Source organism: Dasypus novemcinctus, chromosome 16 (assembly GCF_030445035.2).
Source record: "Dasypus novemcinctus isolate mDasNov1 chromosome 16, mDasNov1.1.hap2, whole genome shotgun sequence".
Classification (NCBI taxonomy): domain Eukaryota; kingdom Metazoa; phylum Chordata; class Mammalia; order Cingulata; family Dasypodidae; genus Dasypus; species Dasypus novemcinctus.
In genome coordinates this window covers 36393800-36416968 of record NC_080688.1, presented here as the reverse complement: position 1 = coordinate 36416968, position 23169 = coordinate 36393800, and the positions used below count along the sequence as shown (strand labels likewise).

The 23169-nt window shown below is 35.4% G+C and overlaps 1 protein-coding gene across 2 annotated transcripts in view; it reads left to right on the top strand.

Moving 5' to 3' along the window:
• ROCK1 (Rho associated coiled-coil containing protein kinase 1) overlaps positions 1-23169 on the top strand; it is a 185687-nt gene that overhangs the window by 71906 nt on the left and 90612 nt on the right. For both annotated transcript variants that reach the window (XM_012521871.4, XM_058277515.2), the window contains exons 9-11: positions 1515-1606; positions 17902-18061; positions 22527-22587. In XM_012521871.4, coding sequence (XP_012377325.2) covers positions 1515-1606; positions 17902-18061; positions 22527-22587 — 313 coding nt within the window. The remainder of the gene's footprint in view (positions 1-1514; positions 1607-17901; positions 18062-22526; positions 22588-23169) is intronic.

Sequence of the window (23169 nt, the reverse complement as noted above, 5' to 3'; positions counted from 1 at the left end):
TTTTGCCCCCACTGTCTGCTTTCTGTGTCCATTTACTGTGTATTCTTCTGTGTCTGCCTGTCTTCTCTTTAGGCAGCACTGGGAATCGATCCTGGGACCTTCTGGAGTGGGAGAGAGACGCTTAATCTCTTGTGCTACTGCAGCTCCCTTGTCTGCTGCATCTCTTATTGTCTCTCTTCTGTGTCTTTTTTTCTTCTGTTGTTGTATCATCTTGCTGCACCAGCTCTCCATGTTGGCCAGTACTCCATGCAGGCTAGCACTCCTGCATGGGCCAGCATGCCACATGGGTCAGCACTCTGCACAGGCTAGCTTGCCTTCACCAGGAGGCCCAGGAATCAAACTGTGGACCTCCTATATGGTAGACAGGAGTCCAGTCGCTTGAGCCACATCACTTCCCCATATTAAGTTTAAATCAATTGATCTTTTAACTTATGAAAAAATTTGGAATATAGGGTATTCCCATTGTTTATAAGAATTCCACTAGAGAACAAAAGGTGCCAAGGGAAGCAGATGTGGCTCAAGCAGATGGACACCCGCCTAACACATGGGAGGTCCTGGGTTTGGTTCCCAGTGCCATCTAAAGAAGGTGAGCAAGACAGCCATTGTGGTGAGCTAACACAAGATGATGAAACAATATGTCTCAATGAGGAGACACAATGAGAGACTCAACCAGCAGGGAGCAGATATGGCTTAGGCAATTGAGTGCCTCCCTCCCACATGGGAGTTTCTGAGTTCATTTCCTGGTGCCTCCTAAAAAGAAGATGAGCAGAAGCAGAGAGCACACAGCAAAGAGACACAGAGAGCAGACAGCAAGTGCAAATGAGGGGTGGGGAATAAATAAATAAATAACCTTTAAAATTTTTATGTTAAAAAAAAAAAAAGGTGCTGAGTTCCTCTTTCCAATTCAGCTAAAGACATATTATTTAGAATTTTATCTCTGTGTTCACCAAGAAGAGGTTATGAATCAGAAACTTGTCTAGTAAACTTCGGATCTTTTAGCAGTGTCAAGAATTCGTTGTCATTGGTTTTTAATTCATCAGAAATATTTAGAAGATTATAAAATGGAATTTTAAATTTAAAATGTGTTCCTGAAGTTTTTGGTAACTTCTTGTGTAAAGCAAAGTGGTTGGTTGTAAGACAAACCAAGAAAGAATAGTAGCCTTCCCACTATTAAAAAAAAAAAAACTATTAAGAAACTCCATTTTATTTTATTCTTTATGCTAATGAAGTGAGTGATTCATCCGGATTTTGTCAAAGAAGTGTCACAGAGTATCAATAAATTTATGTTTTTAAAATTTTTCCTGTAGTATTTTTTTTAATGTTTAATGTTCTCATTCCTTCAGCTTGTTTTATACTTAAGTTGAAAATTATGCTGACAAACAATATAATTTCAAGGTGACATAGAAATTTTTTTTATCATCCTGCAGTTTTAGCGTTCTCCCGTAAATACACCTGGACAAATTATAATTAGATCTTAACTGATTAATTCCTTTTCTCCTTCCCTCTCTACTCAGAGAAGTGAGATTAGGGCGAAATGGTGTAGAAGAAATCAAACGACATCTTTTCTTCAAAAATGATCAATGGGCTTGGGAAACACTCCGCGACAGTAAGTTGTTTTTTCTTGAATTTCAGTGAATTTGAAAGTAGGAATGGTGAATAGTCAGTTAAAACTGCTTTTCTAAACATATGTGTGTATCTGATGAAAATCAGTAGTACACAAAGCTATGCAGACATTGTCTTAACCTAAAGAGAGAATAGTTGATAATATTGGGGAATAGAACTATTAGACTTCCATGTCACGCCCAAAATACCAAGGTGAAATATTATGTAAGTACTGAATATGAGTCCAGCATTAATAATTTGATATTTGATCTTTGTAAAAGTGCTCTTTGTTTTAGGCTTTAATATGTCATTATGGAGGAAGTCAGTAGATAAGTGTTAATGACATTAAAATATGTTTTCTTATGAAAAGAAAAATTACTCATTGCTTTTTAAATTTTATCTTATTTTTTTGTTTTACTCATTGCTTTTTTATTTAAACCTAAAATAAAAGGACGTTCTATTATAACTAAATCTCAAATGTCAGTTTAATGTTGTATTTAGGAATATAAAGGAAATTAGGTATATTTGATTCTATTTGCCTTTTTCAGCTTGCAATTCAGGAATAAAAATATGTAGTGTTCAAGAAATTAATTTTTTGTGAGGCATTTCCCTATTTTGAAAAATTACAATTATAAGATGATTCACAGAAAACGTTGTGCAACATAGCTGAATCAATCTTAACAATGACACCAAAGATTCCTATCATGTTTGTGGATTTGAGAGCCCAATAATTTATCTTTTCTCTTTTGACTTATCAGAAAAAGGATAGTGCATACTAGTCCCTCACTTTCTGCTGTGACCAGTAATAGTGGAATGGAAGTTAGCTACGTACTTTTTAAGAACATTTATAAACTAGATATTTGTCTTAGGGACTGCCTATCTAGTTGATACAATGAGGAATAGTTCTTTCGGAGAGAAAAATTTTGTCAATTTTAATGAAATTTATCTGTAGGTTTGCCTATATTTGTGAAGTATCCTAGTTATCAGATTCTTTGAAAGAAGCAGTTGATTGCCTTCAAGTATAGTGCATACATTGTATTAAGCTATAAAATTGAGGAGGGAGGGGGAAATGGACTTGGCCCAGTGGTTAGGCCGTCCGTCTACCACATGGGAGGTCCGTGGTTCAAACCACAGGCCTCCTTGACCCATGTGGAGCTGACCCATGTGCAGTGCTGATGCGCGCAAGGAGTGCCCTGCCACGCAGGGGTGTCCCCCGCATAGGGGGGCCCCACGCGCAAGGAGTGCGCCCCGTAAGGAGAGCCGCCCAGCGCGAAAGAAAGTGCAGCCTGCCCAGGAATGGCGCCGCCCACACTTCCTGTGCCGCTGATGACAACAGAAGCGGACAAAGAAACAAGACGCAGCAAATAGACACAGAGAACAGACAACCGGGGGAGGGGGTGGAATTAAATAAATAAATAAATCTTAAAAAAAAAAATTGAGGAGGGAAAGGGTAAATAAGAAATTCTTCTGGAAATTAAGACATTTTACCCCTGCAAAGAACATTATAGAATGACCTGCTCTCTGGAGTAGCTACAATAGCAACTTGACCTTGAGAGAGTTATTACTAATAGAGTAACCACACAATCTCTCTAAAAAGTAGGGAGAATATATATTTCCCTTTATGTACTGAAAGACTGATATTATAAGAAGAGGAATTAGCTTACTTAACACATTTATTGAGCACCTGTTAGGTGCAAACTCTGTTCTGTTCCAGGTACTGGGAAAACAGTAGTGATCAAATCGTCAGAAATTCTTCCCCTTGTAGAGCTCATAATCTACTGGAATTGGGGGGTCCTAACTATTTATTATATTGCTGTACCTCCTTGTTTTTGCAGCTTATAGTTATAAAAAAAATAAAGTGAATTTCTTCATTGATTTAACTCAAATGAACTTTATTTAAAGAATTTCTATGATTATCATATATAATTATTTTTAGTATTATTTTCATTTCTATAATTTTCTGTATCTGCATTGCCTTCCATGATTTTATTACAGTATAGTTGGATTTAGCATGCATATAAACATTTGGATAACTTTCCCAAATCTTATTAACTCCTATTTTGTGGTTATTGAACGATAAATTCAAGTCTGTAGAACTTACTATTCTCTTCTTCCATTTCCCCCTTCCTACCCCTTCTTCCTTTCCTACCCCTAAAATGCCAAGAATACTTTTATTCTGAAGTGACCTCTCTGACCTGCTAAATTTTTAAAAATTTTATGATACTTAAAAATTTTTTTCAGTCTCTAGTTTTCCTTGACAAAATTACATCCTTTTTACAAATAATAAATGTCTCCAAATTACAATGACAAATTAATCTTCAAAATCTTTTCCTTGGTGGTGTGGGAGTAGGTTACAAAATACTTTGATTTTTGGCAGAATTTTCATGAGTTTCCTGATTTTGTTCACACATAATTTAGAAGCTCAAAGTATTAAGATTGTATAGTTACTTTTCTTCCTCATTTGAGAAAAAATTTAAGAAATCACAGGAATGAGATTAAAGGTAGAAAGTGGAAAAAATTAAGAGAGCCCAAATAACTTGTAACAGATCACATTATTGGCAAATGACAGTATCAAGATTCAGATTTGTCTGATTCCAAAGCCTTTGATCTTTCACAATATTTTGTACCATTTAAAGATTTCCACCAGTTCAGTGTTTATATACATTAGAGAATTGACACTTGTTGGCAGTTAAAAATTTAAGGGAAAAGAAAATGTTAATGTATTATATATAATAGCACATTATAATTATAATACTAAGTTAAATACAGTATGTGGTAACTTTCAAATTACTTTGGCTTTCAGCATCATTTGAGATAAGATAGAGCCATTATTCTATAACTGGTGGTAAATGATGTCAGATGCTAATAGTGATAAACACTTCTGTCAGCTCAGGAGATTTACCATTTAGTTAAAATCAAAACTCATTGTCTGTGTATGTGTATATACTAGTCTAGTCTAGATTCTGTATATTAAGACTAGTGTCTTTCCATTTAGAAATTTATATTCTCATGGAAGAGGTTATCAGTGTGGATTTTATAGGTAAAGTATTTAGGGCCTGGCAAATTGCATGATTCTTTTAAGTTACGAATTTAGATTTTAAGAGCATGAAAATGGACTTTTAAAAAAAACACCTTTTTAAAAATTGCAATAAAATTCACATAATGTGAAATTTGCCTTTATTACCCCTATCTAGTTCCAAACATACTTATCATTTCCCTTTATGTACTCCTCTCTGACCCTGGCAACTACTAATATTTGACGCATCTAGATGGAGTTGCCTATTCTGGATATTTCTTATAAAGATAGTCATACAATATGTATGTGCCTTTTGTTTTTGACTTATTTCATTTAGCATGATGTTTTCAAGTCTTATCCATGCTGTAGTATGTATCAGTACTTCATTCCTTTTAGTGACTGAATAATATTCCATTGTATGGATATACCACATTTTGTTTATTCATTAATCTGCTGATGGACAAGTTGCTTACATCTTTTAGCTTTTGTAAATAATGCTGCTATGAAAATTGATGTGCAAATATCTGTTCGTGTTTCTGCTTTCACTTCTTTTGAGTATATACCAAGAAGTGGAATTGCCAGGTCATATGGTAATTTTATGTTCAACTTCCTGAGGAAACTCTGCCCATTTTTTAAAACAGCCTTATTGAGATGTAATTCACATAACATACAATTCACCCAGTTAAAGTGACTGCCCATTTTTAAATGGGGTTGTCTTTTTGTTGAGTTGTAATAGTTCTATATATATTCTGGATACTAAACTCTGTAAGACATGATTTGGAAATATTTTTTCCTGCTTGTTGGGTGGTCTTTTCACTTTATTAATAGTGTCCTTTGCACAAAAGTTTTCTTTCTTTTGTTGCATATGCCTTTTTTTTTTTTTTTGGTATCATATATAAAAATTCATTGCCAAAACCACGGTCAAGAATATGTATCCCTAAGTTTTCTCCTCAGATTTTATGGCTTACTTCTTGTATTTATGTCTTTACTCCACTTTTATTTTATTTTTGTATATCGTGTGAGGTAAGATCCAGCTTCATGCTGTTGCATTAAAATATCCAGGTGTTCCAGCACCTTTTGTTGAAGAGACATTTCTTTTATCTTTGAATGGTTTTGTCATCCTTGTAAAAAAATCAGTTGACTACAGATGTACGAGTTTATTTCTAAATTCCTGGTTCTATTCCATTGATCTCTATATTCTTATGCCTTATGTTTTGATTACTGTAGATCTGTAAGTTTTTAAAAAATAATTGTACTGACATATATTTCACAAACCTTATAATTTGTACATTTTAAAGTGCACAATTCAATGTTTTTTAGTTTTTATGGGGTTTTTTTGCTTGTTTCTCTGCTCTTTTTTTTTTTTTTCCTTTCGGAGGCACCGGGAACCAAACCTGGGACCTCCCAGCAACAGCTTGAGCCACATCTATTTCCCTTCTGTAGTAAGTTTTATAATCAGGAAGTATGAGTTCTCCAACTTTGCCCCTTTTCAATATTGTTTTAGCTATTCAAAGCCCCTTGAAATTATATGAATTTGAGAATCAGTTTTTCCATTTCTGCACAAAAGGGTCTTGGGATTTTGATAGATTACATTGGATGTGTAGGTTGCTTTGGATAATATTAACCTTTTGAAAATGTTAAGTTTCTCAATCAATGAACAAAGAATGTCTTTCATTTATTTCGATCTTCTTTAATTTATATCAATATGATATATTACACTGATTTTCCTATGTTGAATTACTCCTGAATTCTTGTGATAAATCCTACTTGGTCAGGGTATATAATCATTTTAATATTTTGCTGGATTTGGTTTGTTAGTATTTTGTTGATAATTTTTGCCTCTATATTTATAAGGGATATTGTCTGTAATTTTCTTGTCTTGTGGTGTCTTTATCTGTGATTGGTTTCAGGTTAATACTGGTCTCGTAGAATGAGTTAGGAAATGTTTTCTCCTCTTCTATTTTGGAAGAGGTTGACAAAGATTAGTGTTAATTCTGCTTTCAGTATTTGGTACACCTCATCACTGAAGCCATCTGTCTGGTCCTGGACTTTCTTTTTGAGAGGTTTGTTTTTTATTTTTTGGGTTTTTTAAAAATAAATTTTTATTGCAGAAGTTGTGAGCTTACCAGACAATCATACACTTGTAGAATTCCCATACACACCCCTTAACCAACATGTTGTGAAACATATGTTACAGATTATGAGATACTATCATCAGACTATTACCACTATAACTATGGTCCATAGAGTACATTTGGCATATTTTTACCATAACCCCTATTCTTAACACAGTACATCTTAGGCATTGATGTAAAAATATAACAGTATTGCTGTTAACTATAGTCCTTTGGTTATATTAATTTTATTTTCTCCATGCTTCTCCACATTCCCACCACTTGCTATAGTGACATACATCCATTCTAATTCACAGAAGGACAGTGTTGCATTTGTACTGTTAAACACAATTCTCTTCCACCCCTGGGTTTGCTGTGTTATTCAGCCCCTAAATTATTCTCTAAGCTTTCTTTTAGTTGATATTTACATCCCTAGATTTTCAGCCACAATCCCATTTATAAACAAACTTCTACTCGGTATAATGTGTTACCATCAACTCTATCTATTTCCATACTTTTATAGTCAAGTTAATTAAAACTTCTACATACATCAAGCATCAGTACTCCTTCACGGCCTTTTTTTAGGAGGTTTTTGATTACCGATTCATTCTCTTTACTTCTTACAGATCTATTCGTATTTCTATTTCTTTTTGAATCAGTTTTGGTAGTTTGTGTGTTTCTAGGAAGTTGTCCATTTCAATATTTAGGTTATCTAATTTGTTGGTGTACAAATATTCATAGTATTCTCTTATAATCCTTTTATTTCTGTAAGGTCAGTAATCTCATTTTCATTTCCGATTTTAATTATTTGTGTCTTTTTTTTCTTGTTTAGTTAGAAGTTTGTCAATTTTGCTGATCTGAATGAATTTTTTATTTTATTGGTTTTCACCCTTGGTTTTCTGTTCTCTATTTTGTTGATATCTGCTCTTATTTCTGTTTTTGCTTTCCTTTTGATACCTCTGTGTTTAATTTGCTTTCTGTTTCTAGTTCCTTAAGGTGTACCAAGTTAGGTTACTGATTTGAGATCTTGTTGTTTTAATGTAGGCATTTACTGTTATAAATTTCCTCTGAGCTTTCCTGCATCCCATTAGTTTTGGAATGTTATATTTTTAAATTTAATTCATCTTTAAATATTTTCTAATCTCCTTTGTGATTTTTTTTTAATCCATTGTTGTCTTAGTTTGCCCAGCTGCTATGGCAAATATCACACATTGGGTTGGCTTAAACAATGGGAATTTATTGGCTCACAGTTTTGTGACAACAGGAAGTCCAAAATCAAGATAGTGGTGAGACTTGCTTTCCTGTCACATGGTGATGTCCTCTACCTCTGTTCTTTTTTTTTTTTTTAAAGATTTATTTATTTAATTCCCCCCCCCCTCCCCCGGTTGTCTCTTCTCTGTCTGTTTGCTGCGTCTGTTTCTTTGTCTGCTTCTGTTGTCGTCAGCAGCATGGGAAGTGTGGGCGGCGCCATTCCTGGGCAGGCTGCACTTTCTTTCACGCTGGGTGGCTCTCCTTACGGGTGCACTCCTTGCACAGGGGGCTCCCCTATGCGGGGGACACCCCTGCGTGGCAGGGCACTCCTTGCGCGCATCAGCACTGCACATGGGCCAGCTCCACACGGGTCAAGGAGGCCCGGGGTTTGAACCGCAGACCTCCCATGTGGTCGACGGATGCCCTAACCACTGGGCCAAGTCCGTTTCCCCTACCTCTGTTCTGACTTCCCTTTGACTTTCTGCTTATGCTTATGGCCTTCTCTGGCCCTGGCTTCTAGTTTCTCCTCATTTTAAGACCTCTAGTAATTGGGATTAACGTCCCTCTTGCTTCATTTGGCCACAACTTAACTAAAAATAAGCTCTTTCAAAGGTCCTATTTACAGTGGTTTCATGCCACAGGAATATGAATGTCCAATTGTAGTACATAATTCAATCTACCACAGTTCTTTAATTTCCATGTATTTGTGAATTTTCTAGTTTTCCTTCTCTTATTTATAGTTTCATTCCATTGTGATTGGAGAAGGCATTTTATATCATCTATCATGGAGAATTCTCCATATGTATTTGCAGAATGTATATACTGCTGTTGATGGATGGACTGTTCTCTACATGTCTAGTCTATATATAGTGTTGTTCAGGTCCTCTATATCCTTATTGGTATTCTGTGTAAATGTTCTATCCATTATTAAAAGTGGTATATTAAAGTTTCCAAATATTATTGTATAACTATTTCTCCCTTAGATTCTGTCAATTTTCATATACTTTGAATTTCTTTTTGGATGTGTTTATGTTTATAATTTTTATATCTTTTTGATGTATTAACCCTTTTACCAATATGTAATGCCCTACTTTGTCTCTTATAACAGTTTTTGACTATTTAGTTTGATATTAGGATAGCCACCCAGCTCTCTTTTTCATGGATTATCTTTCTGCATCCTTTTGGTTTCAACCTATTCATTTATTTATATCTAAAGTGAAGGAATATCTATCTAAGGAAAGATATTTACATTTTGCTCTTTGTTTTCTGTATGTCTTATATCTTTTCTGTCCCTCAATTCTTACATTATTGCCTTCCTTTGTGTATTATTTTTTTCTAGTACTGTTTTCATTCCTTCCTGGTCCTTTCTAAATATTTTTGTTATTTTCTTGGTGATGACCCAGGGGATTACAATTAACATCCTAAATTTGTAACAATCTAGGTTGAACTGATACCAGTTTAAGCTTCAATAGCATAAAAAAATTCTGCTTCTCTACAGCTCTGTCCCTCTCTTTATGTTGTCACAAATCACATCTTTATAAGTTATGTGCTCAATAATTAACATAGGTATATAATTATTGTTTAATCATTTGTCTTTTAAATCATAAGGGAAAAAAGAGAAGTTATAAGCCAAAAATACAGCAATTGGCTTTTATATTTATCTGTATAGTTAACTTTACACAGTTCTGTGTTTCTTCATATGATTGAGCTATTGTTTGGTGTCTTTCATTTCAACCTGAAGGACTCCCTTTAATCACTTTTTATAGGGCAAGAGCAACGAGCTCCTTCAGATTTTGTTTATCTGGGAGTCACTTAATTTCTCCTTTTCTGAAGCATAGTTTTATCACATACAGAATTCTTGGTTGACAGTTTTTTTTCTTTCAGAATTTTAAATATGTCATCCTACTACCTTCTGGCCTCTATGAATTCTGATGATAAATCAGCTGTTAATATTATTGATCTTTTGTCTATGGAAGAGATGCTTCAAAATCTTGCTGCTGTCAAGATTTTCTCTTTGTCTTTCAAAAGTTTGATTTGTGTCTTTTATCTTATCTTGTAGTTTCTTTAGCTTCTTGAATATGCACATTATGTCTTTTTTTTAAAAAAAGATTTATTTATTTATTTAATTTCTCCCCCCTCCCCCGGTTGTCTGTTCTCTGTGTCTATTTGTTGCATCTTGTTTCTTTGTCCGCTTCTGTTGTCTGTTTCTTTGTCCGCTTCTGTTGTCTCAGCGGCGTGGGAAGTGTGGGCGGCGCCATTCCTGGGTAGGCTGCACTTTTTCTTTCGCGCTGGGCGGCTCTCCTTATGGGTGCACTCCTTGTGCGTGGGGCTCCCCTACGCGGGGGACACTCCTGCATGGCGTGGCACTCTTTGCGCGCATCAGCGCTGCACGTGGGCCAGCTCCACACAGGTCAAGGAGGCCTGGGGTTTGAACCACGGACCTCCCATGTGGTAGACGGACACCCTAACCACTGGGCCAAGTCTGTTTCCCTGTACATTATGTCTTTTCATCAAATTTGGGATTTTTTTTTTTAAGATTTATGTATTTATTGTCCCCCTTCCTCTTCCTCCTGCCCTGCTTTCACCAGGACGTCCCAGGGATTGAACCTGGGTGATCCCATATAGTAGGCAGAAGCCCTTTCACTTGAGCCACATCCGCTTTCCAAATTTGGGAGTTTTTAAATTATTATTTCTTTAAATATTATTTCTGTCCCGTTTCTCTCTCCTGTCCTTATGGGACTCCGTAATGTGTAAATTGGTACACTTGAGGTGGCCCACAAATCCCCTGAGCTTTGTTAATTTTTCTTCATTCTTTTTTGTTTTTGCTCTTTAGAATGGATTATTTCTGTTGATTTATCTTTAAGTTGTCTGATTCTTTTTCTGTCCATAAATCTGTTGAACCCCTCTAATGATTTTTTCAGTTATTTTATATTTCAGCCTCAATTTTTATTTGGTTGCCATTTATAATTTGTCTCTTTATTGATATTTTCTATTTTTTGAGGCATTGTCCTCCTGTTTGTGTGTGTGTGTATGTTTTAAGTTCTCTGTCTATGATTTCCTTTTGTTCCAGTTGATATAAAGACTTTGTCTAGTAAGTCTACTCAATGTGTGGGCTTCCTCAGGGATTGCTTCTGTCCATTTCCTTTTTTCCTTTGAATTAATCATAATTTCCTCTTTTTTTGCTCTTATAATTTCTTTTCCTTCATAATTTTTATTGGAAATTGGTTATTTTTATTAGTATAATCTTGTAACTCTGGATAAAACTTCCACTCTTTCCAGAGTTTGTTTTTTGTTGCCTGTTGTGGACCATAGCCATATGTCTTTTTAGAGACATTTTCAAACAACTTTGTAAAGACTATTCCTTGTCATATGTGATCACTGAAGTCTCTATTCCATTATCTCAGCAATCAGCCAGTGACAGAAATTTCCTTAACACCAAAATTTTGCATTTGCTTTGTTCATTAAATATTCCCCTTGTTGTTGTAAAATTTAAAAAATTAGATTCCAGAGTCTTGAAAAAGTTGCTTGTGACAGTTTTTGCCAGCTTAATGGTTGTTTAAGACAAGGGACTGGTCCTTGAGCTCCCTACTCAGTTATTTTCAGTGGCATTACCTGGAATTTTTTTTTCTTTTTAATAGTACACAATCTCTAGATGGCCAGTTATTTGATACAAGCTAAATTTTTATAAATAAAATACCCTGAATATTTGATGGTAGTTCAGTAAAGCTATTCTTATTCTTATATTATTAAGATTCTTATTTATTAGTACTTAAATGACTATACAGTGTTATGTTATATTTAAACATCTTAATTTAGAATCAGAAATACTTATTTTTATAACTCTCCCAAGGATTTTCTCCTACTCATACCTCAGAATTTAGCAAGTAAAATTAATTTCAGTTGAACTACTCAGAAATAGTATGTAATCTATAAAGAGACTAATTTCATCTCAAACAGCAAGTGAAAATGCAGCATACTTGCTGTACTTTTTTTTCCTATTTTAAAAAAGTTATTGAAGTATATTACTTATACGTAAACCTACATAAACAATAAGTATATAGTAATAGTTGTGAATTTACAAAACAAACATACATAGCATCATACAGGACTCTCATAACTCACCCTACCACCAATACCTTGTACTATTGTTAAGCATTTTAAACTAATAATTAAAGAGCATTGTCAAAATATTACTACTAACCAGAGTATTTTCCCCCAATCCACCATATTATTATTATTATCTTTATATCATTTATATATGGAAATATATAAACAATAAGTGTACAGTAAAAATTGTGGACTTACAAAGCAAACATGCATAACATTATACAGGGATCCCATCCATCAACCCTCCACCAACACCTTGCATTGTCATGAGACATTTATTACAGATTATGAAAGAATATTGTCAAAATCTTACTGATTACAGTTCTTATCTTACATTTGGTGTATTTTTTCCCCAACCCACCCTATTATTATTTTTTAAACATTTTTTTATGACAAAAGTTGTAAACTTATAAAACAATCATGCACATATGCAGAATTCCCAAACAACATCCATCTATCAACACACCACACTGTGGTTGAACATTTGTTACAGATAAAATAATAGTATACGAATGTTACCACGTCCATAGTGTACATTTGGCACACATTCTCCATACTGTCCCATTATCAACACAGTATATCTTTCACATAGAAGCAAGCATATTATAGTATTACTGCTAACCACAGTCCATAGGTCGCTCCAGTTGTATTTTTCCAGTGCTTTTCCACATTCCCACCACCCTGCAGTAGTGATGTACATTTGCTCTAGCTCACAAAGGATACTTTTGTATCTGTACCATCAACCACAATTCTCATCCACCTCTTGGTTTACTGTGCTCTTCAGTTCCTAGATTATTCTCTCGCATCCTGTCAATTGGCATTAACTCCCCTAGACTACCATGTTCACCCACATCCCCATATATAAACTAGCTGTTACTCACTATTTGTTATCATCCACTCTATATAATTTCCACACCTTAACATTAAAGCTAATTAAAACTTCCACATACATTAAACATCAGTAGTCCATCTCAGTCCTCCTTTTATTTCCTTTAAGAATCCACCATGTGCCACCAGGGCTTGAAGATATTTTCCTACAATTTCTTCTAGAAACTTTATGGTTCTTGCTTTTATATTTAGATTTTTTATCCATTTTGGGTTAATTTTTGGATAAGATGTGAGATAGGGGTCCTCTTTCCTTCTTTTGGCTATGGATATCCACCTCTTTCAGCACCATTGGTTGAATGGACTGTTCTGCCCAAGCTGTGTGGGTTTGACAGGCTAGTCAAAAATCCCTTGCCCATACACGTGAGGATCTGTTTCCGAACCATAAATTTGGTTCCATTGATCTATATATCTGTCTTTATGCCAGTACTGTGCTGTTTTTACCACTATAGCTGGGTAATATAATTTAAAATCTGGAGATGATAGTTTACTTCTTTAAGATGTTTCTGGCTATTCAGGACCCCTTACCCTGTCAAATAAATTTGATAATCATGTCTTCAAAAAATTTTTTTAAATGCTGTTGAAATTTTTATTGGGATTGCATTGAATCTGTACATCAGTTTGAGTAGAATTGGCATCTTTATGGTATTTAGTCTTCTAATCCATGAACATGGAATGTTCTTCCAATTATTAAGGCCTTTTTTTATTTCTTTTAATATTGAGTTGCAATTTTCTGTATACAAGTGCTTTAATTCGTTGATTAAGTTTATTCCTATTTGAGTTTTATCTGTCTTATTTTATTTTTCCCACTCCTGACACTTTTCGATTACTTTTATTGTTATAATCTTCATTTCTAGACTGTCTTCCAGACCTTTCTCTCCTGTCTTTTCTTTTCAGGCTCTAGTACACCCTTTCACATTCCCTGAAAATCTGATCTCTTGGTTAGAAATTCTCTCAGTTTCTGTTTATCTGTGAATATTCTAATCTCACCTCATTTTTGAAAGACCTTCTTGCCAAATATGAGATTCTTGGCTAGATGTTTTTCTCTTGTAGTATCTTAAATGTATCATACCACTGTCATCTTACTCCATGGTTTCTGGTGAGAAATCAGCACTTAATCTTATTGGGTATCCCTTATATGTTATGCATTACTTTTCTCTTGCTGTTCTCAGAATTCTCTGTCTTTGGCAATTGACATTCTGATGAGTATGTGTCATAGAGTTGGTCAATTTGGATTTTTTTGGATGGAGTACGTTGTGCTTCTTGGACATGGATATCTATGTCCTTCATTAGAGTTGGGAAATTTTCTACCATTATCTCTTCAAATATTCCTTCTGCCCCATTTCCCTTCTCTTCTCCTTCTGGAACACCCACAACACATATGTTTGCACGTCTCTTGCTGTCTTTAAGTTCCCTAAGACCTTGTTCAATTTTTTCCATTCTTCATCCATTTTTTTGTATGTTCCCTTTCAGAGGCTATTTCTTCAAGCTCACCAATCCTGTGTTCTGCCTCCTCAAATCTGTTATTTTATGTTTCCAATGTTTTTAAAATTTCATTTATTGTACTTTTCATTCCCACAAGATCCACTGTTTTTCTGTGTATGTTTTCAAATTCTTTTTTGTGTTCATCCAATGTATTCTTAATATCTTTAGCCATCTCATTGAATTTATTAAGGACATTTGTTTCAACATCTATTATTAGTTGTCTCAACTCCTTTATGTTATCTGGTGGCTTATCTTGTTCCTTTAACTGGACCATATCTTCCTGTTTCTTGGTGTGGATTTTAATTTTTGGTTGGTGTCTTGGCATCTGGCTTCCTAGAGTATTTATTCTGGGTGCAGTTTTTCTCTTTAGTTTAGCGCTTCTTACCCTTTCTCCCTTGCTGGTTGTATAATAGGAGCCAAGGATGTAGTTGGTACTATAAGCTGTGGAGACTCAGGCAGCTTTCTTTGCCCCAGGGTCTGATGAACCTTTTCCCAACTTTCTCCTTTGTCAGGGGTAGGACAAAGTCACAGTTGTGTGGAATAATCCAAGTCTTGCAGGCCTAGACTGTAGTTGCCCAGAGAGACTGATGAGGCTTCACACCCCTCTCTCCCCTGATGGGATGGGGATGGAACTGCAGTGTGGGCAGTAGTCTATGCAGTGTGGGTCCAATATGATCACAGTTGCCCCAGGAGACACTTTTGATTATTCAGACTGTGCCAGCCAAAGGTACCTGTAGTTACCCGAATAGGCTGGGGCAGGGCCCAGCAGCCTCCTCCTTGCCAGAGGTGGGGCTGAAACATAGGCTAGGGCTGCAGGCCAATCTGGGTGAAAGAAACTGGTTCCTATTGTCATTGTGATTTTTGGTCCTGACTGCCCCTAAGGCTGGGGGCCAAGTCAAAATGGCAACTACTGACCTCTTTCCAACTTGGACAGATTCACACCCCAGCTGTTCCTAGCCAGCTGAGTCTCCTAATCAGTAGCCAAAATCAGTGGCCACCTGTCTCCTCCTCACCTGTTTTAGGGAAATGGAGCTTCCAATTCCAGCCACAGAATAGCTCCTGGGGCAGCTTGTGCTACCAAAGTGGGACAATCACCAACCTCTGCTGCTTGGCCAGTAATTTCCCAGAGAGGCTGGCTCAGGTCTCCCAGCTTCCTGCCTCCCAGAGGTGGGACTCCCAGAGGCTAGACCTGCAGCCTGATCCGGATGGAAAGAAGTTACTGCCCACCAGCACTGTGATTTTCAGTCCTCCCCATTTCCTCTTGTGCCAGACGTTGAGTTAAGATGGCAGTTAATGGCCTCTTTCTGACTTGAACAGGCTCAAACTTTAGCTGTTCTTAGGATTGTACTTTAGCCCTCTGAATTTACTCGAGCATATGAAGTTGGTGCCCAACTGTCTCTTTCTCCCCTGTTTTTGGGAAGTGGAGCTTTCAATTCCAGCTGCGGAATAGCTCCTAATGTGCCTTGTGGGACCAGTGGAGGATGGGCACTGGCCTCGTGGCATGGAGCACTCTACTTATGAATCTTCTCTGCAGATGGGCAGTCTCTTCCTTCCATTCCTTCAATGATGTGGCAGGATGCCCTTCTGGTGTCCTGAAGCCCCCAAACAGGTGCTTCAGCTAGCTCTAGATAGCTCTTGGTATTTACTAACTGCCCTGTAGCAGGAGGTGATTCTAGGAGCTCTTTACTCTGCCACCATCTTGCTCGTTGTCCCTCTGCTGGACTTTTTAATCTCATTCTAATGTGATAATTTTAAAGTAGGGTTTCTCAATCAAAGCACTTGACATTTTAGTCCAGACGATTCTTTGTTGTGGGGGTGTTCCCAAGCATTGTAGGATGTTTGACAGCATCCCAGGCCTCTCTCACTAGATGCCAGTAAAATACCTTTCCCTATTTGTGACAACAAAAAATGTACCCAGTTATTGCTGAGTATCTCTGGTTTGGGGATTGTGGTGGTGCTGTAAAATTGCCCTCAGTAAGAATTACTTTTTTAAAGTAAAATTTATGCTAAGACCGTGATTGGCTTATGTACTTCACAAGGGGGGATAAACTCCCCTTCCCCTTTCTTTTTCCTTTCCCTCCCCTTTCCCATTATTGTTATGAAGCCAGAATTGCATCATCAGGCAATTTTCTTAACTCTTAAGGAAAGTGAATGGGAAAAAACCTCTCTCCTCACTCTTGCCACTGTTAGTCAGTACTCCTGCCTCAGTGAACTCCATATGTCGTCTTGGTTCCAGATTCATCAAATAGTGCAGTGTACATGAATTTGCACAACACTAGTTGTTTCTTGCCTGGAATACTAAGATGATTCAAAAGAAAAATGATTCCTCTATGTTGTGTTGGTAAGGAGTATTATGTGGGATTCTACCCATGTTCACAATCTGCAATAAAAATATATTTTAAAAAATGAGTCCTTTAGATAAAGGTTAAGAACATGAAACCAAGATAGTTGTTTTTTTCTTGTTTGTTCATTTTCATCTTTTCTCCAAAGGAATATGAGATGATTGTATTTAAAATAATAGTTCAGTATTTTGATGTAATAATTCAGTGATGTTTTATTATACTGCTTTATCTTAAGCTAAAAAAAAATTGTCCTAAAATTTAATTTTACACTTACCCTTTCTAGCATATTCAAGCTCCAAAAAATGATGTTAATAGTATTGTTTCATTTGGTATTTTCTCCTATGTTATGAATATTAAACATTTTCATATATTGTTTTTTATTATTCAATATATGTAAGTCTTGCACCCCGTGTTGTTAGGTCCATGTTTTATATCCTTGCCCTCTTTTCCTACAGCCATTCCATAAATACTTTGTTGAATTGTTCCTTAATCATTTGATTCAAGAGGTAGCTATTCTGAAAATATAATTCACAATCTTTTCTTCATGTGACTTGATCTTATGAAGATACTGTGTGTGGTGGGGATACTGATCACCTAGATTCTAGATGAGTAGAAATGTTTCAGTACCAAATTATTAATTATATCCAACTCTACTGAGAAGTAACCTTGATTTCTGGTTTGCTATAGAGTAAGTTAGCAAGAAAATACTGTCTTTGAAACTAATCAACTATTTGAGTAAAATTTGTTAAGTGATAGTTTCTGAAGTCATTTTTGTAATTCTAAATGTTTTTGAGTATTTTATACTATGGTGTATTCTAGATCAAACCTTAATATAATACATTGGCTTGTTATATTGACATTAAACTTGATATATAGATTATAATTATAGCTGACTTTGATGACTACTTGTTTCATAGAATTAAATAATGAGTAATATTAGTAAAGTTGCTAGTATAGCTTAGTATAATAGGATTTGACCCATTGGAATTTGTGGGTCGCAAATTATTGTGAGAGAAAAACCGTTAGTAGTTGTATGGATTCTTTATTTTATTTCTAGTTAAATTTTAAATGAGCAATTCGTTTTTTCCCCTATTTTTAGCTGTAGCACCAGTAGTACCTGATTTGAGTAGTGACATTGATACAAGTAACTTTGATGACTTGGAAGAAGACAAGGGAGATGAAGAAACATTTCCAATTCCTAAAGCTTTTGTTGGCAATCAACTACCTTTTGTAGGATTTACATATTATAGCAATCGTAGGTAAGTATTCTAAACAGTAATTGTAAGTATAGGTATTGGTTTTTTTGTATTCGTATTATTTTCTTAGGGATATTTAAGTAACAAACTGAAGGCTCTTGTCATTTTAGTTAAAACTCTGTTATAAGAGCTGATTCAGGTCCCATTTAGAAAATAGGAAGTGATTTTGTCCTGCTTTGTGAAATTTCTCTGATTATCCACCTAAAACAATACTGAATACTTTCTGTTGCATCACTAAACAAGTAGGTAGCACTCAAATTTTGACCATTAGAAAGAACTAATATTTTAGCCCCCCTTTTTTTCCCCCTAATCTTCATGAGTATAATATCATAACTATTTCATATGAAAATACACCTAGACACATGCAGAAGCTTTAGGATATTTTCTACTGAAGCTTCCTTTCATTTTTATATTTTTATCAATTACTCTTCGTTTTGGTTTCTGATGCACTCAAGATGTGCACTGAAGATGCACTCAAGATGTGACAGATTGTTGCCCTCAACAACTCCCAGTGTTCTGGGTTTTCTGTAGTAGTATCCAGCAACTGCTTTATTTAGCTGTATCTATACAAAGAAAAAATCTTGAATTAAATAAATGTATATATATATATTATTTGTACTGCATTGCCATGCATTTGGTTATGTTTTATAGTTGTTCCTTGTATTCATATGTTGCTTGTCCCAAACGAGTTTCTAAATTCCTAGGAATTATATCACCACCTTATATTGAGTAATATACTGCTATTCAGAAACTACTTGCTGAGTGAATGTGTGAAAGTTTGGTTGCTCTTAATAAAGAATCAGCAAATCTGTTCATGATATTGGTACTCAAGTCATTTTTTAAGCAGTTTTATTGAGATATATTCACATACCATACAGTCCATCTGAGGTATATAATCAGTGACTTTTAGTCTAATCACAGAGTTGTGCATTCATCACAACACTCAATTTTAGAACATTTTCATTACTCCAAAAAGAAAAACCCCATTCCCCTTAGCAGTCACCTCTCAATTCCTTTATCCTTCCCTAGCCCTGAATAAACACTAAATCCGATTCTCTCTCTTTAGATTTGTTTATATATACATTTTTATACAAATGGAATCATACCGTAAGTAGTACTATGTGTCTGGTTTCTTTCACATTAGATAGTTATAGGTTTACACAAAAGTCATGCGAAAAATATAACATTCCCACACACACTCCTTGTGGACACTTTGCATTGGTGTGGTACTTTTATTTCAGTTGATGAAAGAATATTAAAATATTACTGTTAACTATAGTCTGTATTTTGCATTATGTGTGTTTTGCCCATATACCACCCTGTTATTAACACCTTGTAATAGTGATGTACTTTTGTTATAGTTCATGAAAGAGCATTCTTATATTTGCACTATTCACCACAGTCATAGAAAAGCTAAGTAAAAATTGGCATATTGGGAAACGGACTTGGCCCAGTGGTTAGGGCGTCCGTCTACCACATGGGAGGTCCACAGTTCAAACCCCGGGCCTCCCTAACCCGTGTGGAGCTGGCCCATGCGCAGTGCTGATGTGCACAAGGAGTGCCCTGCCACGCAGGGGTGTCCCCCGCGTAGGGGAGCCCCACGCGCAAGGATTGTGCCCCGTAAGGAGAGCCGCCCAGCGCGAAAGAAAGTGCAGCCTCTCCAGGAACGGCGCTGCCTACACTTCCCGTGCCGCTGGCGACAACAGAAGCGGACAAAGAAACAAGACGCAGCAAATAGACACAAAAAACAGACAACCGGGGGAAGGGGGGGGAATTAAATAAATAAATAAATAAATCTTAAAAAAAAAAAATTGGCATATTGATCAGCCTTATTATGTAAGTATAATTTGGTATAAACTTGTATGAAATAGAAAACTTCTAAAATTCTTATTTCTGAAATCCAAATATACTTTCATAAATGAAAGAGACAGATTTTTATTGCTAAAGTATAGACAAACATTTTTAAAAATATTTATTTTTATTACAGAAGTTTTGAACTTACAAAACAATCATGTACATTATGAGATAATATCATCAGATTGTTTCCACTAACTATAGTCCTTAGCTTACATTTGGCATGTTTTTTCCACACTCCTCTGTTATTAACACAGTACATCTTTGGCATTGCTGCAAGAATGTTACAGTATTGCTATTAACTATTGTCCATTGGTTACATTAATTGTATTTTTCCCATGCTTCTCCACATTCCCATCACCCTACAATAGTGACGAACATCCATTCTTATATGGATGGACATTTTGATTTATAGTATTAACCACAGAAGGACGTTTTGCATTTGTACTATTAACTGCAATTCTCATCCACCTCTGAGTTCATTGTGTTTTGCATTTGTACTATTAACATTTTGCATTTGTACTATTAACCAGAAGGACATTTTGCATTTGTATATTAACCACAATTCTCCTCCACCTGAGTTCAATGTGTTATTCAGTCCCTAGATTATTCTCTGGCTTTCTTTAAATTGACATTTACATCCCTAGACAACATGAGTTTTTTAATAGCCATATATGTTTACCTAATATATAACTTCCCTGTTGTAAAGAGTGATTGCTTTATAGCAGAAATAATATAATATGCAAAAGGATCTTGAAAGGAAAAGAAAAGAGACAAAAAGAGAAGGAATTTAATGTATGTGTGCAGGTGCCATCCTTACTGCATTCAGAGGATGTTTTATTATTTTATAGAAGGTTGAGCATCAACTCTAGTTACATAGCATATTAAACTTGGAAGGTATCGTAGAGATGAAATAGTCTGATCTGCTATCTAACTTAGATTCTACTGACATTGCTATATGCTTTTTTTTTTTTATGTAATGCAGAATCTCTCATGCTGAATTTCTGGGACACTTAATAGTCAGTGGAATTCAATTACACAACATCTTGAATTTGTCATTTGTTACTTGGGACCTTTCCTCTACACATCTGCTACATAGATCATGTTAATGTCTCCTAATTATTTAAATTTCCAGTTGATCTGAATAAATTTTCAAGGAAAACATAAGTCACATATGTCAAACTACTTTGGGTAGTGCACCATTAAATGTGTTTAACTGTATTTAAAGGACTCTTGATTATTGTGTTACTTAAGTTCTCTATAGAAACAGAATTAACAGGAGATAGATATGTCCCTATGTATGCAAATATTATGAGATTTATTATAGAAATTGGCTCATGTGACAGTGGGAATTGGCAAGTCCAGATTCTGGAGGGCAGGCTGACGTCCCCAGGTAAAAGCTGGCTGGCTGAAGAAGATAGAAATTCTCTCTTCTGAGTGCTGAAGTCATTAGTTCTCCTTTTAAGGCCTTTAGCTAATTGGATGAGATTTCTATTATTGTTGAAGGCAGTCTTCTTTGTTGATGGTAGATGTAATTAGCCATAGTTGCAGTGAACTGAATAATTATTTTAAATCCATGAAATACTCTCATGGTAACAGGCAGGTGCTTGCTTGATCAAACAACTGAACACCATAACCTAGCCAAATTGATATATGAACTTAACCATCACAATTATCTTCTATTATTTACTGTTAATTAAGATCAACATCTGTCCCATAACAGCTGTGAAGTATACTATACTAGTACCTTTTTGAAAGAGCTCTACTGGTTAACCAAGGTGGTGTGGCAGTAAAGGTGGTAATGGTAGAAGTAATGATAGTGATAGTTGTAGCAGTGGTGGTAGTAGAAGCAGCAGTAGTAGTATCCTACCTTTGCATAATTTTTTGATAGCCTAAAGAGTTCTTTTATATACTTGACCCATTTAGATCTGTTTGATAATCTCATAAAGCATCTGAAGACCTCTAAAGCTCCATAATTCTTTGAATATATACATAATTGTAACTTTGTACTGAATTTAAAGGTCTCTGCAAGGTTTGTAGTCCCGAAAGATTAATAGGACATTACCAGAACTTAGGTTCTGTTATTTCACTTAGGCAAAAACTCTTAACTTTTTCACCCTGAAAGTCAATATGCTTTACTGAAGGGCAGTTCTGAGGGGCTGGAGAGGTTGGGAACATTTCTGTAGAGATAAAATAATTCCATATCCCCAATTTTTAAACCCAAAAAGTTCTAAAACCTGAGAACATTTTAGTGATTTGTTTAGTGGAAAAATCTTCCATATCCTGCTTTCATGGCCAGAAACCTGACCTGAACAAAACCTGAGGCTATTCATAGTTTTTATTTATCCTGGTTGTTGTAAACCTTCATGTTTTGTGGAATAGTATTAATATGTGTGATTAAAGGGTACTGCTTTAGAATCAACTAGGGGTTTTATTTAATACCCGATATATGTATCATTTCTGTGTTATATTTTAAAGAATTATGGACCTGTACTTGATGTTTGAAAACAGTGCCAAAACAATACTGAATATAAAATAAACAGGTTGTATTTGTTATTGTTTATCATTGGATATTAAAGGTTTTTTGTTTCCTTTTAAAACTTTTTTCCCCCAGATACCTATCTTCAGCAAATCCTAATGATAACAGAACTAGTGCCAATGTGGATAAAAGCTTGGTAGGTATTTTTCTTATTGTTAGTTTTTTAAAAATTCTTCTATGAGTAATGTATTTGTTCCCGTAATATGGAATAAAATATATGTTGCTTGTGAATATATAGTTAATGAACTGAAATATTTATGGCACATTTAACCTACTATCTCTTATCTAATTTCTTACCTGAGTATCAAATAGTATAATACATGTGGGCACAGTAATCTTCATATACACAAATTGGCAGTAATGGTCAACCACTGAGCCACATTGTCTCTCCTGAGTTGGTTTTTTCATTTGCTTGTTGTTGTTGTTGTTGTTGTTGTTTTTAAGGAGGCACTGGAATTGAATCCCAGACCTCCCATGTAGGAAGCAGGTGCTCAAGCACTTGAGCCACATCTGCTCCCCTATCCATTAGTGAAAGTGGTGTATTGGAGTCACATCTTGTTGAATTAACCACTTTTGCAGTATGTAGTGACCTTTTTTGTCCCTTGTAACAGTTTTTGACTTAAAATTTATTTTATTTGATATTTGTATAGCTACCTAGCTCTCTTTTGGATACTATTTACATTCTATATGTTTTTCCCATATTTTCACTTTCATCATG